At 49.4% G+C, this 14,365-nt stretch overlaps 1 protein-coding gene across 2 annotated transcripts in view; it reads left to right on the top strand.

Annotated features, from left to right (window-relative positions):
• Positions 1–3,345: 3,345 nt before the first annotated feature.
• The window catches only part of GLIPR2 (GLI pathogenesis related 2), a 19,200-nt gene continuing 8,180 nt past the window's right edge, over positions 3,346–14,365 (top strand). Inside the window, exons 1-4 of one of the 2 annotated variants that reach the window (XM_011366187.2) lie at positions 3,347–3,476; positions 11,939–12,047; positions 12,388–12,491; positions 14,286–14,363. In XM_011366187.2, coding sequence (XP_011364489.1) covers positions 3,464–3,476; positions 11,939–12,047; positions 12,388–12,491; positions 14,286–14,363 — 304 coding nt within the window. In that variant the 5' untranslated portion in view covers positions 3,347–3,463. Of the gene's footprint in view, positions 3,477–11,938; positions 12,048–12,387; positions 12,492–14,285; positions 14,364–14,365 lie in introns of both variants that reach the window. The other variant, XM_023534252.1, reaches the window with a different exon arrangement.

A 14,365-nucleotide genomic window follows, 5' to 3' on the forward strand; every position in this document is an offset into this window, starting at 1 on the left:
TTTTCCATCATCAGCAGAATTTTGCCTTGAAAAGAGAAAAAAAGGTATCTTTTTACATATATAAATTGTAACCGTAAAATATAACACAAAAATAAGCGACATTTAATGTGCTTTTTAAAGTGTCACTTTATTTCATTTTTTTAAAAAATCCTCTAAGATAAAGTATTACTATCTTCATTTCAAGCACCTAGATCATAATCACAGTTAGTGGGCAGCAGAGCCAGAACTTGGACTTGAGCCACGTGACTTCAAGTCAATGCCCTATGCTCTTAACTGAGTATTCTAATTGTCATTTATCTCTGAGTGTCTGTTTTGATTTTGACTTCATTTATATTGTTGATTCATGAACATTGGATTCATGGCCAATAGCACTATTAACTCATGCCTAAACGAAACTTGTCTAACACATACATTTTCTCCACACCACAGGCTTCTTGCACTTAGGATCACTAAACAGCACTTCACTTGGGGGCTATTTTGAAAAGTAAGATATCATCACCACCACCACCAACAACAAAAATGCAAAAAAGCATGGCACTAAATAGACCATGGAGAGGACATTTGCTTACAGTATGAGAGCTGAAACAAGAGCATCTTCTTGTTCACCCTCACCCGGGCACTTGTGTGTTGGGCAACTCAGATTTTCCCTGTTCTGCACATGTCTTCAAATGACCGTGAAAGCATCACAAGTATTGATTTTCGAGTTACAAATAAATCTTACCAAGTAGGTGGATTCATAAATACAGAATCCACAAATAATGCGGATCGACTGTATTAATAAACCTCTAGAAGATGCAAATTACCAATATTAGAAATGATAAAGAGATACCAGCACACATGATATAGACAGTAAGAGGATAACAAAATATTATCAACAACTTTATGCCTATAAATTCTACTACTTAGATGAATGAAATGGACACATCCCTTATAAGATACAAGTTACCAAAACTTACTCAAGAAGAAATAGATAATCTAAATGGTTCTATATCTATTAATAAAGCTGAACTTATCATTTTAAACCTTCTATCTCCCAAAAAATAAAAATAAAAATACCTCCATGCCTAGTTGACTTCATTGACAATTAATAGTAAATATTTAAGAAAGGAATGATACTAATTTTATACAAACCCTTCTAGAAAATAGAAGAGAGAACCCTCTCCAACTTCTTTTATAAGGCCAGTATTACCCTGATTCTTAAATCTGAAAAAGACATTATAAGAATAGAAAACTAAATAAAGAGCAACATCCCCGAAAACATAGTGAGAGAGATTAAAGAAGATATAAATAAACAGAAAGATACACCATGCTGATGTATCAGCAAACTCAGAGTTGTTAAGAGATCAGTTCTCCCCAAGTTTATCTATAAATTCAAGGCAATCCCAGTCAAAATTCCAGCAGGCTTTTTGTTTGTTTGTTTATAGTAATTGACAAGCTGATTCTAAAATTTACATGGAAATACAAAGGACCTTAAATGGGTAAAACAATTTTGAAAAGAAAAATAGAATAGGAGGGTTTATACTACCTGATTTCAAGGTGTATATAAAGCTGCAGTAATCCAGACAGCATAATATTAGGGTGATACTATAATTAGTGTATAGTGATCTATATGTGTATAGATCAAAGGATTGGAATAGAGAGCCCACATATACTGGGCCAATTGAGAAAGAATAATCTTTTCAAGAAACGATACTGGAGCAATAGGAAAGTTATATGCCAAATAAGAAAAGAGAGAGAATTACAACCCTGACTTACTACCACACACCATACTCGAAATGAATGTAAGAACTAAAACTAAATGTAAAAGCTAAAACTGTAAAACTCCTAGAAGAAAACATAGAAACTTTTCATGATCTCGGAATAGGTAAGGAGTTCTTAAATAGGACATAATACAAAAAAGAAATGATGGTCTGGGTCAAACACTCCTGTGTCTGACTTTTGTTATCATTTCTCGTGTCTTGGTCTACTGCCTGGGCACCAGCTAGGACCAGCTGGGCAGTGACTCCCACTCCAACCAGCCCATGGCCCTTGCTAGGCAATAACTTTGACACTACCTAACTCCATTCATAACATTTTCCCTTCCACATGCCTGCTGCTAAGGTCAGCTCTAAGGCCCACAGACTCCAAAGATGCCACTAAGTTCAGATTTTTGTCCCCCGCCAACTCTGGGGCCCTCTCTCACCTCAAACTTCACTTCTGTGAAGGAGATGTGAGTGAAACTTCATGGCCCCCAGATGGGCTTCCCTCTGCGTTCAGTCAGTGAGTGGCTCTACTGTGCTCAGCTGTCTCTGCCTATGACCTTGAAGTTTTGCTTAAGATGGAAACAGCCTTCTGGAGATTCTAGAGTTGATATAGAATTCTTCCTACTAGGATCATTTGGTCATTTCAATGAGGATTGTTGTCAAAATGGGAGAGGGAACTAAAATAAGGGATTAGATTCCCAACTAGCACCAGAAGTCTCTTTTGATTCAGAATGGGCCACTCTTTCTAACAATCTAACACTGAAAGTACTAAAATCTAGAAAGTGTTTTGCCTGATACAGTGGGAGGGAGTAGACAGGGCAGTACCCAGCCTCACCGTTGCCCTATGATCAGCAAGTCAGTTCACTTCAGTGCCCATTTATTGAAAGGGCTTAAAATTATCTTCCTTTGATTAGAATTCACTGAGCCCCTTCTCCAATAAGGAGTTACTCTGGGGAGCTACACAGGCGACCCAGGCTATGCCTTCATGTTATCACTCTTCTCAGACACGGCCATGACTGAGACCAAGTCTCCTTAGTGCCAGATGTGTACTGATCAGGAAAGGCCAGGACCTCTAGTAGTTGACTCGTAGTTGAAGGGATCCATAGGCCCTGAGGGATGGGTAGCACTTCAATGGGAAGTGATGAACCAGCACTCCAACTCCAACCCGGACTCACACCAGAAGGTGTGTCCTGGGGGGAGAAGGGACATGCCCTTCGGAGTACGGTGTCAATGGGGAGGAGAAGGCGGCACACTTGGCCAAGGCGTGGAGAGCGCCGACCTCTGCTGATGGGGGCCGGAACCATCCCTCGCGCGAGATAGGGAGCACCGCTGAGTGGCTACCGGGAAGCTACTGAGAGGCGTGAGATTCTGCGCCGGGAAAGGACACTGCTTGGGGCTGAGATCCGGCAGGCCCCGGGCTTCCTATCCGCACCTGGCGAGCCCGGGTCAATTGCCGGGGTCCCTACGCAGGGCAAGTTCTTCGGAGCCGGGTGGGGAGGCTCGCGGAGCGCGGGGCGCGGGGCGCCTCCTCGGGGCAGCCCGCAGGGTGGCCTCGGGCGCCTCCGCCAGCCGCTGCTGCTGCCTTATAAGGCGGGGGCCGGGCCGTGCCGGGGGAGGGGCTGCGTCCGCCGGGCCTCCTACCAGGCTATCCTAGCGGTGCCGGGCGGGTCAGAGAGCGCAGCGCGGCGGCAGCAGGAGCCGAGTAGCGTGCAGAGCCGGTCATGGGCAAGTCAGGTGAGTCCACCCGGCCGGCCGACCTGGAGTACGGAGATAGCTTGAGAGCCCCGGGCCCCGCGATGCTCTCGGTCACCCTCCCTCGCTGCGGGCTGGATCCTTGGGGAAGGGGACGCCTGCCTCAGCGCCGGGACAAGGCTGCGGCTGCGCTGCAGAACCCAGAGCGCAGGATGGAGACGCGCGTGGGGCGCAGCGCCAGGAGACCCGGCGCGGGCAGTTTCCGGGGCGGCCAGGAAGCTGGGGTGGCTGCCCGGCCACCAGGAGAGAGAAAGGGAAGGCGAAACCGAGGGAGGGTCCCCCTGTCTGTTAGCCAGAGATTGCATCAGGAGGGCTTCCAGGCGCTGATGGGATTAGCGCTCGGCGTCCGGCCAAGGCGTGGCTTTTGCATTGTTTCAGGAGGACAGAGTTAGGAGTTGGAAATAGCCACCAAACTCAGCATCTCTCGCAGCATACTCCAACCAACCCTCCTAAGGACAACTCAAGCATCCTTCTGTCGTTGCCCCGCCTCCCCTGAGCGCCCCTCTGTGCCAGGCTGTCTCCGCTTCTCCTTTACCTCTTACCTGTTGCTGCCCATCCTCACAACTGTGGCTGTCTCAGGTGAACTATCTAAAATGCAGATCTAATCCTGTCACTCCCTAGCACCTGTCATTCCATTGTCTGCAGGTGAAAGAGTACACATTCTTCAGCCCCACCTTGAGGTCCTCTGGGAGTTGGTCATCACTCCTTAACTCCCCCTACACTCACCTATCCTGAAACTGGCACGCCGATCCCTTCCCCTGGGTTCCCTTTCCCAACACCCACCACCACTACCACTCTGCCTCTCCCACTTATCTGAGGTTGAACATGCTCCCATCCTTCTAGGCTCAACTCCTAGGAGCCCGTCCCTGATTCGCCCCATGCCTGCCCCCAAGGACACCTTCACCCAGTGTCTTCCTTGTTGTAGCCCTCCCCGCAGTCAGTTGGGTCTCTACCCAGCCATAGATCTGTTTCCCAGACACCTCACTCCTGGTGGCCAGGGCCACCTCACTCCGCATAGTTCCTGCCTCACAAGAGGCTCTTAATGAATAGCTGTTGAACAGAGTTCAGAAGTCTTGTTTCATGAGAAGGCAAGGTTGTTAGCCTCAGGTGGGTGAGGCCGGGTCCCTTTTTGAATCTGTTCTCAAGATCTAGACTCATGAGGTACCAGTGCTGAGAGTAAGTGTCTTTCCCTCGCATTGCTTTTAACCTGCCTTACCTGTAGTAACAGGTCTGGCTTTCAACCCTGGCTCTGTTAATCACTTGCTGTGTGATCTTGAGCAAGGCTCTTTCCCTCTCTGTGCCTCATTTTCCCCATCTGTACAATGAGGATGGCCCTATGATCCCCAGGGTCCTTCACAGTATGGAAAGGTGACATAAGGAGTTGTCATGAGGTTAAAAAACAGGATGGTATATGGTGATTGGGCAAGAACATGACAGACATGAGAGAGCATTTTGAAAAATCGACTCCTTTCTCTGTAGATTAAGAAAAAATCTCTGAAGCTGCATTTTAATCAGTTGTTTCTGGCTTATTCCCTAAGAAACAGTTTTCCTGAACTGCTAATATTCAGCTGTGTGCCGATTCTTCTGCCTGTTCATCTATCTACCCATCCATCTCTCTCTTCCTTCTTCCTTTCTTCTCTCCCTCCCTCTCTTCCCTCCATTCCACCATCTATCAGCTCTGTACCCAGTTGTGGGCCCAGTGCTATGGAGGACTTGGCCCTTGTCCTGAAAAGTGTTCATTTAGATTGTGAAATGAATCATAAAGCTGATCGGTGGGGGGGTGGGTAGACAGGTACCATGTGGTTCATGTGGGAAGTGACTCAGGCCACAAGACAAGTGCAGGTGAAGAGCAGTGGGGAGCTCAAGGGAGGGAGAGATCTCCTTTGCAGAGGGGCCCATTGAAAGCCCCTGGAGGGGGTGGTCAAATCTCAGATAGTCTTGAGGATTTGGACTTTATCCCTGAGACCTGGGGTGCCATTGAAAGGCATTGATCTGAATGCAAAACCAGAGCTGTGCCAGGGTAGAAGGTAGATCAGATGGGGAGAAGGTGGAGGTGGGTGGTCAGGAGGAGGTTGCTACAGTTATTCAGAGAAGAGATAACAGAGACATCTAAGGGACTGGACAGGAGGAGGGGGTGGATTTTGGAGATGGTACCCTCAAGCAGATTTGGTGACTAACATTGTGAATGAGAGGTAAGTGTCAGAGGTATATCTGGGTGCAGAATGGTGGCGATGCCTTCTAGGACTAGAGATGCAGAGTCAAGCAGGTTTTAGAAGAGGGGGACAGTGGCAGAAAATGGGTTAGAGCGGGTTCAGGCAGGTGCCACCCCCCCCGCCAGGGACCTTCCAGAATGCTGGCCCAGGCCTATCTCCCCCATAGCCACATACATTCTATTTGTCTCCCCCAAGCATTGTGGACCTCCAGGACAATGTCTGGCTCCCCTAAGAGTCTCTAAGAAAAAGTGACTTTTCTGGGTGATCCAGACCCAATGGCCATCAGCACAGGCATAACCTTGAAGCTCCAGGCCATAAGCCTAAGTTCTGTACTGTAGGGCTTGGAGCACTCACAGATGTGTAGCCACACAGGGGCTTTATGTGGTTCCATCAAGACTGTCATAAGGATCCAGTCCCTGCCTCTTCTGGGCCTTAATTTCCTCATCACTGCATAGGAGCCAATCTCTTCTTAATCTTTAACCTCAGATATATCCCAGAGTGGCTTGGGGTAGTAGACATGTTGAAAAACTATCATGCAACTGACACAGCTTCAATTCCAGGAGACACTTGGCCCAGTGTTCAGAGACCGCCAGGTCCATTTCTCAGCCTTGGTCTCTGCTGGGCTTCAGTTTATAGCAAGTGTGATGGAGACAGAGAAAGACAATGGCTTTGGGTTCAGTGTAAACCTCTGATCCCTAATAATAGTGATTGCCAATTATTAAGCTCTTAGTACAGGCTTAGAGCTAGGTATTTTATATATGTTAGCAACTTTTTTAACAGCTCTGCAAAGCAGTTATTATCAATTGTATAGATTTGTAGAGGTTAAGTACCTTGACCAGTAAGTGAACAAAGTGGGATTTGAAGCAAGCTCTCTGACTTTCCAACTGTGGGTTTTCCTCTCAACCACACTGACCACTTCCCACCTGTTTCCTGCCTGCTTCTCAGCCTGGAATCTGGCTCAGTAGGGACTTCTACACACTCTCTAATTATCTCTAAGAATCTTAGTGTCCCCTGCACCCACATCTCCCAGCATCAGAGGCTATCAGAGTAGAAAGGCTTTTCAGACCAACTAGCCCAGGAATTTTCTACTGAGCAAGGCCCTGACACCTCTGCAGGGTGAGGCTGTGTGGGCTGGGTCACTCCTAGCAGTTCCATTTTCGTATGCTGACTTTATTTAAAAAAAAAAAAAAAAAAGTTCAAAGTAAAGGTTTCCCTGCTTTGAAGATATTTTGAAAACCACAGATGTCATCATTCCTTCTCACACAGATGAGAATCCGGGGCCCAGAGGAGCGGGGACTTGCCCAGTACTCAAGTCGGGCCTAAGTGGCCACGAGCAGGGCTGAAGAATAGACGCTGGCTGCCCTGGCTTCTTCAGTCCCTCAATGACTGTTGTGTATCTGCAAAGGGGCAGCCTGCGGTGGGTGCTCCCAGTCACCCTTGTTCTTATAAGCAATCTAGCAACTCTTAATTGACCATCACTGTTGCTTAGGGAGAGGAAGATGTATGTAAAGCGGAAAGTATGTAAAGATGTATGTAAAGGGGCAAGGGAGGGGGTGAAAGGAAGGCTGTTCTTAGATCTGGCTCAAGAGTGGACTCACTGTATGAAATTCTGCAATTTACACGTCCTTCCAAAGATCACAGTTTCCTTATCTGTAATGAGAAAATCTCATTCTAGTGTCTTCCCAGTGCTGCTGTGAGGATCTCATTCATTTGCTTTCTCACTCACTCATCCACTCAGCAAATATCTGTGCTCAGAGGTCCTGATAGAGGTTGTCAAAGACTGATTTAAATACCAGCAGACCTCCTCCTAAGAAAATCAGGGAGGAGAGTTTCTCCCAAGGCCAGGGGCTAAAGGGTCTTGGCCCAATACTAATGGTATAATTATAGATGACATTTAATAATTGTTCACTGTGTTCAAGAACTGTTCTAAAGCATTGGCATAGTTTAGTTCATTTAATTCTCACAACAACCCTGTGAGATCGATACTGTTATCCCCGTTTTTTATGTGGGGGAAATGAGGCAAAGAGTGATTAAGCAACTGGTTCGAGATCACACAGCTAGTAAAAGGCAGAGCTGGTATTCCCCCATGAATTTCCTAGAGCCCTGGCTGGAAGAACCGAAGCTGCCCATCTGAAACTCTTGCTTTTTTTTTTTTTTCTCAGCTTTTTATTCTTTATTCCTGATAAACTAGCAAAACCAGTTTTACCTCAAGGGTGGGACCAGGTCACTTTCCAGTATTAACGAACAATATTCAACTGAGTAAATATGGAGGTCTAAAACTTGCCTGCGTTAGTAAGCAATTCATGGGATTCGTTGCTTCTAGCAACTGGAAGGGACCTCCGATGAGTTGTACAAAATGGAAGGTTTTTATAGGCAAAAAGGGGGTAGGACTAAGGGAGTTAAATGAGTAGATTATTTTAGGCAGGGTCACCTTCCCTTAGTGGGTCTTATCAGTCAGTTTACCTCACTAGCATCAAGAAATTCCAAACTGGTTTAAAATTCCACTCTGAGAGGCTGAAACTACAATTAATTAAGTTAGTTATTAAGTTTTGGTTTTGTGAGGTGGCTTAGCAAAAGTGACTCCATTTTGGCCTGTTGTTTCTTTTTTTTAAACACCAGCCTCTTGCCAAGGGGTCAGAAGGGGCCTGTCCACAATTCCTGCCCTGGCCTCTGACAGTCCTGGCCCTCTTTGGTGGGGAGAGTGGAAATGAGTCAGGCTGGGCTCTGGGAGGCTTCAGAAGAGAATAGATGTGTAGGGAGGAGTCTGTCCTAGCCAACAGCCATGTGGGAGGGAGGGACAGACCTCCTTAGGGTCTTTATTTGGCATTTAGCAGCCCAGGCCCAAAGGACCTTCAAGAGCCCCCAGTTCAGCTCCACCTAAGATGCCCAGCTGCACCCTCTACCTAGCAGAGATAGCCCAGCCCTGCCAGGCTGGGTGTCTAAGGTGGAGCTGAACTGGGGGCTCTCAGCCTCAAGGAGCCATGACTGGACAGCTCCTTCTCCCTTTCAGCAGCTCTGACCTTAAGCCCCAAACTTGCCCGCTGGAGCTTCTACTCCTGTGGCCCCTGATTTTCCTCTGGGGCCCCTCAGGCCCGTCTGTCCATAAGAAGCTTGGCACAGGAGGCTCTTGAGAAATCTTAGTTCTTTTTTCCTCTTCCTTCCTCTTCTCTCCCCTCAGAGATTTGAAGGCAGCCGCCAGGCTCACTGGGCCTGACCTTCCTCCGAAGTCTGGTCAACCCTTCTGTCTCTGCTCTGTGATTTCTTTGTCTCATGCTTCTTGGGGGTGCTGTGGGATTAAGGACAGTGTTTTCTTACCTCGTGGGCTTACCCCTGGACCAGTTGTGGGAATGTGGGCAGGTTACTTCTCTTCCTGAGCTTCGGTTTCCTCATGTAAAAAAAAAAAAAAAATGGGTACAGTAATAGAAGCTCCCACAAAAGGTGATGAGAAGTAAATGAGATCATGCACAGTCCCGGCACCCAGCAATGGTCGGCCAACGTGTAGAAGGAAGGACCTCCTTCATTCCAGGCTGGCACCCTGAGCCTCAGTGTCTCTTCAGATGCAGACATAATCCTTCCCCTCCCCATTGGGAGGCAGCTGTGAGGGCTCTCTCATATCCCTGCCTAATGCCGGGATGAGTGAGTTTTCTTGGACTTTCTTTCCACTTCTGTTTATCTTTGTTCTTGGGTTTTTCTACAGAAGTTGGGTGTGCCTCTTGCTGGGTGTGGCCACCAGTGATATCTTACCACCCTAAAGCTGAGGCCCTGCTCAGAGGAGCCACCTGGGCAGCCACTGGCTGCGTTGGTGGGAGGGGACTCCTGGGGCCAGCCAGAGGTGTAGTGGTGGGGCCGCCATCCCTCCCAGCAGGGGTGGGGAGAGAGAGCACCTCTCCTGATTACCAGAAGTTCTCCTGATCCCTTCCTGGGAACCCCGGCTTGGGGATCTGACCTTATTGGGGACAATGACTAGCTTCAGTTTCCAGGCACCAAGCTTATGTTGAGCACAGGAACTTTCACTTTTGTTTCTCTTTACTTCCCATATTCGAGGACCGTGGTGACCTAGTTTTTTAGCAGCCTTAAATGTCCTTCTCTGCCAAGGAGATGGCAGGGCCTACAGTACTACGGGCCCAGCGCAGCCTGGCCCTGGTGTTCAGGGCAGCTTTACGCTGGCTTCACCTGAGCTACCAGCCCACTCCCCTTCTCTCTACCTCCTTTCCACAGCCCTGGGATACACCAGATTCTATCTACCCTGGCCCTTTTTGTGCCCTTTGCCTCCTCACTGCCTCCTGCAGGGAGCCTTCCTTGAAATATCGATGGTCACCATTACCCATACCACTCAGTCCCATGCACCTCCTATGGTGTCCTGCCATGGCCTGCTTGGGACATGGGAGCTGGAAGGGACATTAGTATGGGCCTCCCCATCTCTGCCTGTCAACCAAAACCTCTCAAATCCTGACATTCAGCCTTGCCCCCACTTCCCCTCACCCCCCACCCCCAACTGCCACATTCCTATCCCACCCACATTACTGTGACCGGACCTCACTGAACTACCCTGTTGAGCCCCACGGTCCTCAAGGTCAATACCATTTACTCTTCAATTTATCAGAAACCCGTAGGACAGCTCCACCACCACCAGCATGACCTGCAGTTACCTCCATCTCCCCTGGATCGGCAGCTAGCCCAAACCTCCTGAGGGCAAGTTCTGGTCTTCTGCCCCTCATGTCCCCCCAGAGGCCCAATGGGATTTGATTCGAAGGCCCAGGGGACATGGGGAATCTGGCTAGGGACAGGAGGCGGACTCCCTGATGGGTTATCTCCTCAGCCTCTGGGGTGAAAAGACAGCAGAGGAGGACCTGCTGAAATGTGACCCGGGGCATTGGAAAGAAGGGTGCTTCTTCCACGCTCTGGTTTATAACTTCCTCCCACAGCCAGGCCTCCTCCTGCCAGATGGGACTAGCTCAGTTTAAGGGTCCTCTATGGCTCTTACTCCTGGCTCACCCAACTCACCCCATTTCCACAGAGGGGAACCCCCAGATTCCTTCGGCTGGTGCTCAGTGCCTTCACAGTCTAAGCCTGGCTAGCTGCTGTCCAGACATCTTTGGGGCCTCAAGTCAGGCGTCACCTCCTTCCTGATCCCCCAGACCATGTTAGGTTGCTTTTCAAGTTCCTCTGGCACCTGTGCTCATCTGCACCTTGGCCCTATCACACTGTTTGCCGGTGTCTGTTTACAGGCTGTCTTACTTCTGTGTGTGAACTCTTTGAGGACAAGACGTGGCGGATTTGTCTCTGGGCACCTAGCACACAATGTGGGACCTGGCACAGAGGTGGCGCTCAGAGAGCAGATGGGTGTATTAGGATTGGATGGATGATGCTATTGGATAGATGGCAAATCAATGGATGATAAATATTGGAGAGGTGGATGGAGGATGTTGGATGGCTGGGGTTCCATTTCAGATCCAAATTGATGTGCCTTCTGTCCACTATTAACTTTGCCTGACCCTGGCTTCACCCACCTATTTTCTCTCTAATCTCAGCCCCTTTGATCTTACCCAGCTGGGCACAGGCTCCATCTCATCCCTCACTGCAACTCTGGGCCCAGCGGATCATCCCTTATTCCAACACCACCACGTTTTTTCCACATTCCCTCATTCCACTTCCCCAAATGCTGTTCTTCCCTGGATCTCTTTTCTTCATCCATCCCCCTGTCTTCTTGATCTCACCAACCCAGTGTGCCCACCCCTCCCCCCGCCAGTCCCTACCATGTACCATAGAGCTAGTCGGAGATATCTAGCATTTTAACATTTTCTTTCAGAAGTTCCTTCTCTCACTGCCCAATCCCCCCAACATCAGCTCTGCACCCCTGGTCCATCCTCCACTCAGTGGCCAGCAAGATCTTTCAGAAACACCAATCTCACCAGGCTACTCCCATGCTCCCATTCAGTCAATTCCCATTGCTTTGGATAAAGACCCAAATCCCCAACATGGCCCATATGACTCTGCATAATCTATGGGGTACAGATGTGCAGGGGCGTGGAGGGTGATATGAGGGATGGAGACAGGATGAGCAAAGGTGTGGAGCAGGGCATCATAGTTGCCCATTTGGCTGGGGGACTGAATGAGAGCTTGTCCATGTGGCCTGAGGTCTGAGCTGGGTGTCACTCTGAAGCCTGCCATCATACTTTTGGTGGGTGTTTTCTCTGCACTGAGACATTCTCCATTTTGAAATCACTGCAGCTTCCAAGCAGTTTAACAGTGAGGTCCTGAAGGCCCACAACGAGTACCGGCAGCAGCATGGCGTTCCTCCACTGAAGCTCTGCAAGAAGCTCAACCAGGAGGCCCAGCAGTGAGTCCCCCAGCGCCCTGGGATGACACAGGCCCTTCACGGTGCTGCTGCTGCAGCCAGAGGAGCCCTGGGGTGGCTGCAGGACATGGGTTTTGGGGGCAGATATAGCCAGGCTTGAATAGCCTCTCTGCCACCTAGGCAGGTCCCTTTGTTCTTTGAGCCTTGGTTTTCTCCTCTGTAAAATGGGGTGAATGGGAGACTCAGCAGAGATACAGGTGTGATGCCCCTGATTTCCTTGACAAGCCTGGGGAAGGAAGCACAGCCACACCAGTTTAGGGCTCATACTTTGGGGCTTCCCTGGGCTGAGCCCACTCTGAGAAAGCACCATGGTCTCCGGCAGGTATTCGGAGGCCCTGGCCAGCACGAGGATCCTCAAGCACAGCCCGGAGTCCAGTCGTGGCCAGTGCGGAGAGAACCTAGCTTGGGCATCCTACGATCAGACAGGTGGGTTGCTTTCTTGGCTCCCCGGCCCTCTGCCTGAGGCAGGCGTAGGGCAGCCACAGGCCCAGAGAGAGAAAGGAACCCCAGAGCTCTGCCTTCTGCCAGGGGCTAACTACAGCTCACTACAAGACCTCTGATGGCTCAGGGCCAGGTCTGTGCTGGGTGCCAGGGACACTGAGATGAGTCAGACTACCCAGCCCCGCTTTCAGAAAAGCTCCCAGCTGAGGAATGGGGTTGGGGAAACAGGCCAGCTCTGTGCAGAGTCTCAGCCTGACCCTGCGGGCACCAAAGCATCCCCAGCAAAAGAATTTCACTTTTGTCACATTTTTCTAAATTTTTTTTTCCAGTGATGGTATACTAACTTTTTTCAACAGAAAACCACAATAGGGTTTTTCCATGTTGGAAAACAAAATAATAACAGGAAAGACAACTCCTCATCCAAGGTGGCAGCCTGGAATGGTGATCCACATTGACCAGACATTCTTGAGCTTCCTGGCTCTGACAGCCCTGTCTTGGCTTTTGAGGAAAAAAGTTGAAGAGCTCTACCGCCCTCTCTAAAGCGGTCTCCAAACCCCAACAGGAGACTGACTCCTCCCTCCCTGGCCTCACATTCCTGGGAATTCCCAGGGGAGGCCTAAGTGTCCTCTTGGTTTCCCCAGCTCTGCAGCCCTCCAGAAGAGGTGTGCGCATGCTCTTGAGGAAGGCAGGAGCCCAAAGCCTACAGCTGCCTCCCCAGGCCTGGTTTTGGGTTTGGTGAGCCCCAGGGAGAAGGGAGAGGGATGGGAAAGAGGTGTCAAAGACGTGGTTCCATCCTGGTTTTGCCCTGGCTCCCTATGGAGCCTTGAGCAAGTTCCTACCCTCTCTGGCTCCAGTTTCCTCAACTCTACAGAGAGGGGGCTGGGTAGGTGGTCTCTAAGATAGTGGTTCCCCACCCTGGCTGCACATTAGGATCTTTTCTGATGCTTTTTAAAAATACCAGTGCCTGGGGCACTCCTCCAGAGTGCCGATGCAGTCTGTGGCAGGCCTCAGGCATCAGTCATTTGTAAATGCTCCCCAGGTGAGGCCAGCGTGTAGCCAACTGCAGTCTAAATCCTTGCTACTCAAACTGTGGTCCACAAACCAGCAGCAGCATCTGGGAACTTGATAGAAAAACTAACTATAGGCTCCATCCTAGACCTACTGAAATCAGAATCTACATTTTAAGAAGAGCCCCAGGTGATTAGTGCACATATTAAAGTTCGAGACTTATTGCCCTAGGTCCAGGGGTCCTAGCTCTGACACTGAGATCAGCAGCTCCAGGGAAATGCTGTGGGTTTCCTCCTATCAACACCTGCTGGGCCAGAGGATGCTCCCCGTGGGAACCCTTCTGTCTCCAGGGGAGGCCCTGGCCCACCAGCCCAATTGCCTTTCCTCCTGTGGATATTTCAGGAGCAAGACTTGGGATAGGATGAGGGCAGAGTCTCCGGGAAACTTGGAGCATCATTAGAAGCACTTGGAGTACGTTTCATTCAACCCTCTTGTACAGAGGCCCAGAGAGGTGAAGGCCTTGCCTAGGACTGCACAGCGAGTTAGTGGCAGGGTGGGGACACAGATGCAGGTGACCCTAGGCCATGGCTTTTCCCAACTCCCAGCAAGGCTCTCTCTTCAGCCTGGGTGTGCTCATGGGCCTGAGTCCCTATTTTAGCTCATTGGTATTTTATCAGATGTCTAGCTGTGGGATGGGTAGTTTGGGGTTAATGGGATAAGATGGTAGGGGTTGATTTTAGTGCTGAGTTTTAAAGTGTCTTTTCCATACAGGAAAGGAGGTGGCTGATAGATGGTACAGTGAAATCAAGAACTACAACTTCCAGCAGCCTGGCTTCAACTCTGGGACTGGT

This window comes from Pteropus vampyrus, unplaced genomic scaffold (assembly GCF_000151845.1).
Source record: "Pteropus vampyrus isolate Shadow unplaced genomic scaffold, Pvam_2.0 Scaffold123, whole genome shotgun sequence".
NCBI classification, from domain to species: Eukaryota; Metazoa; Chordata; class Mammalia; order Chiroptera; family Pteropodidae; genus Pteropus; species Pteropus vampyrus.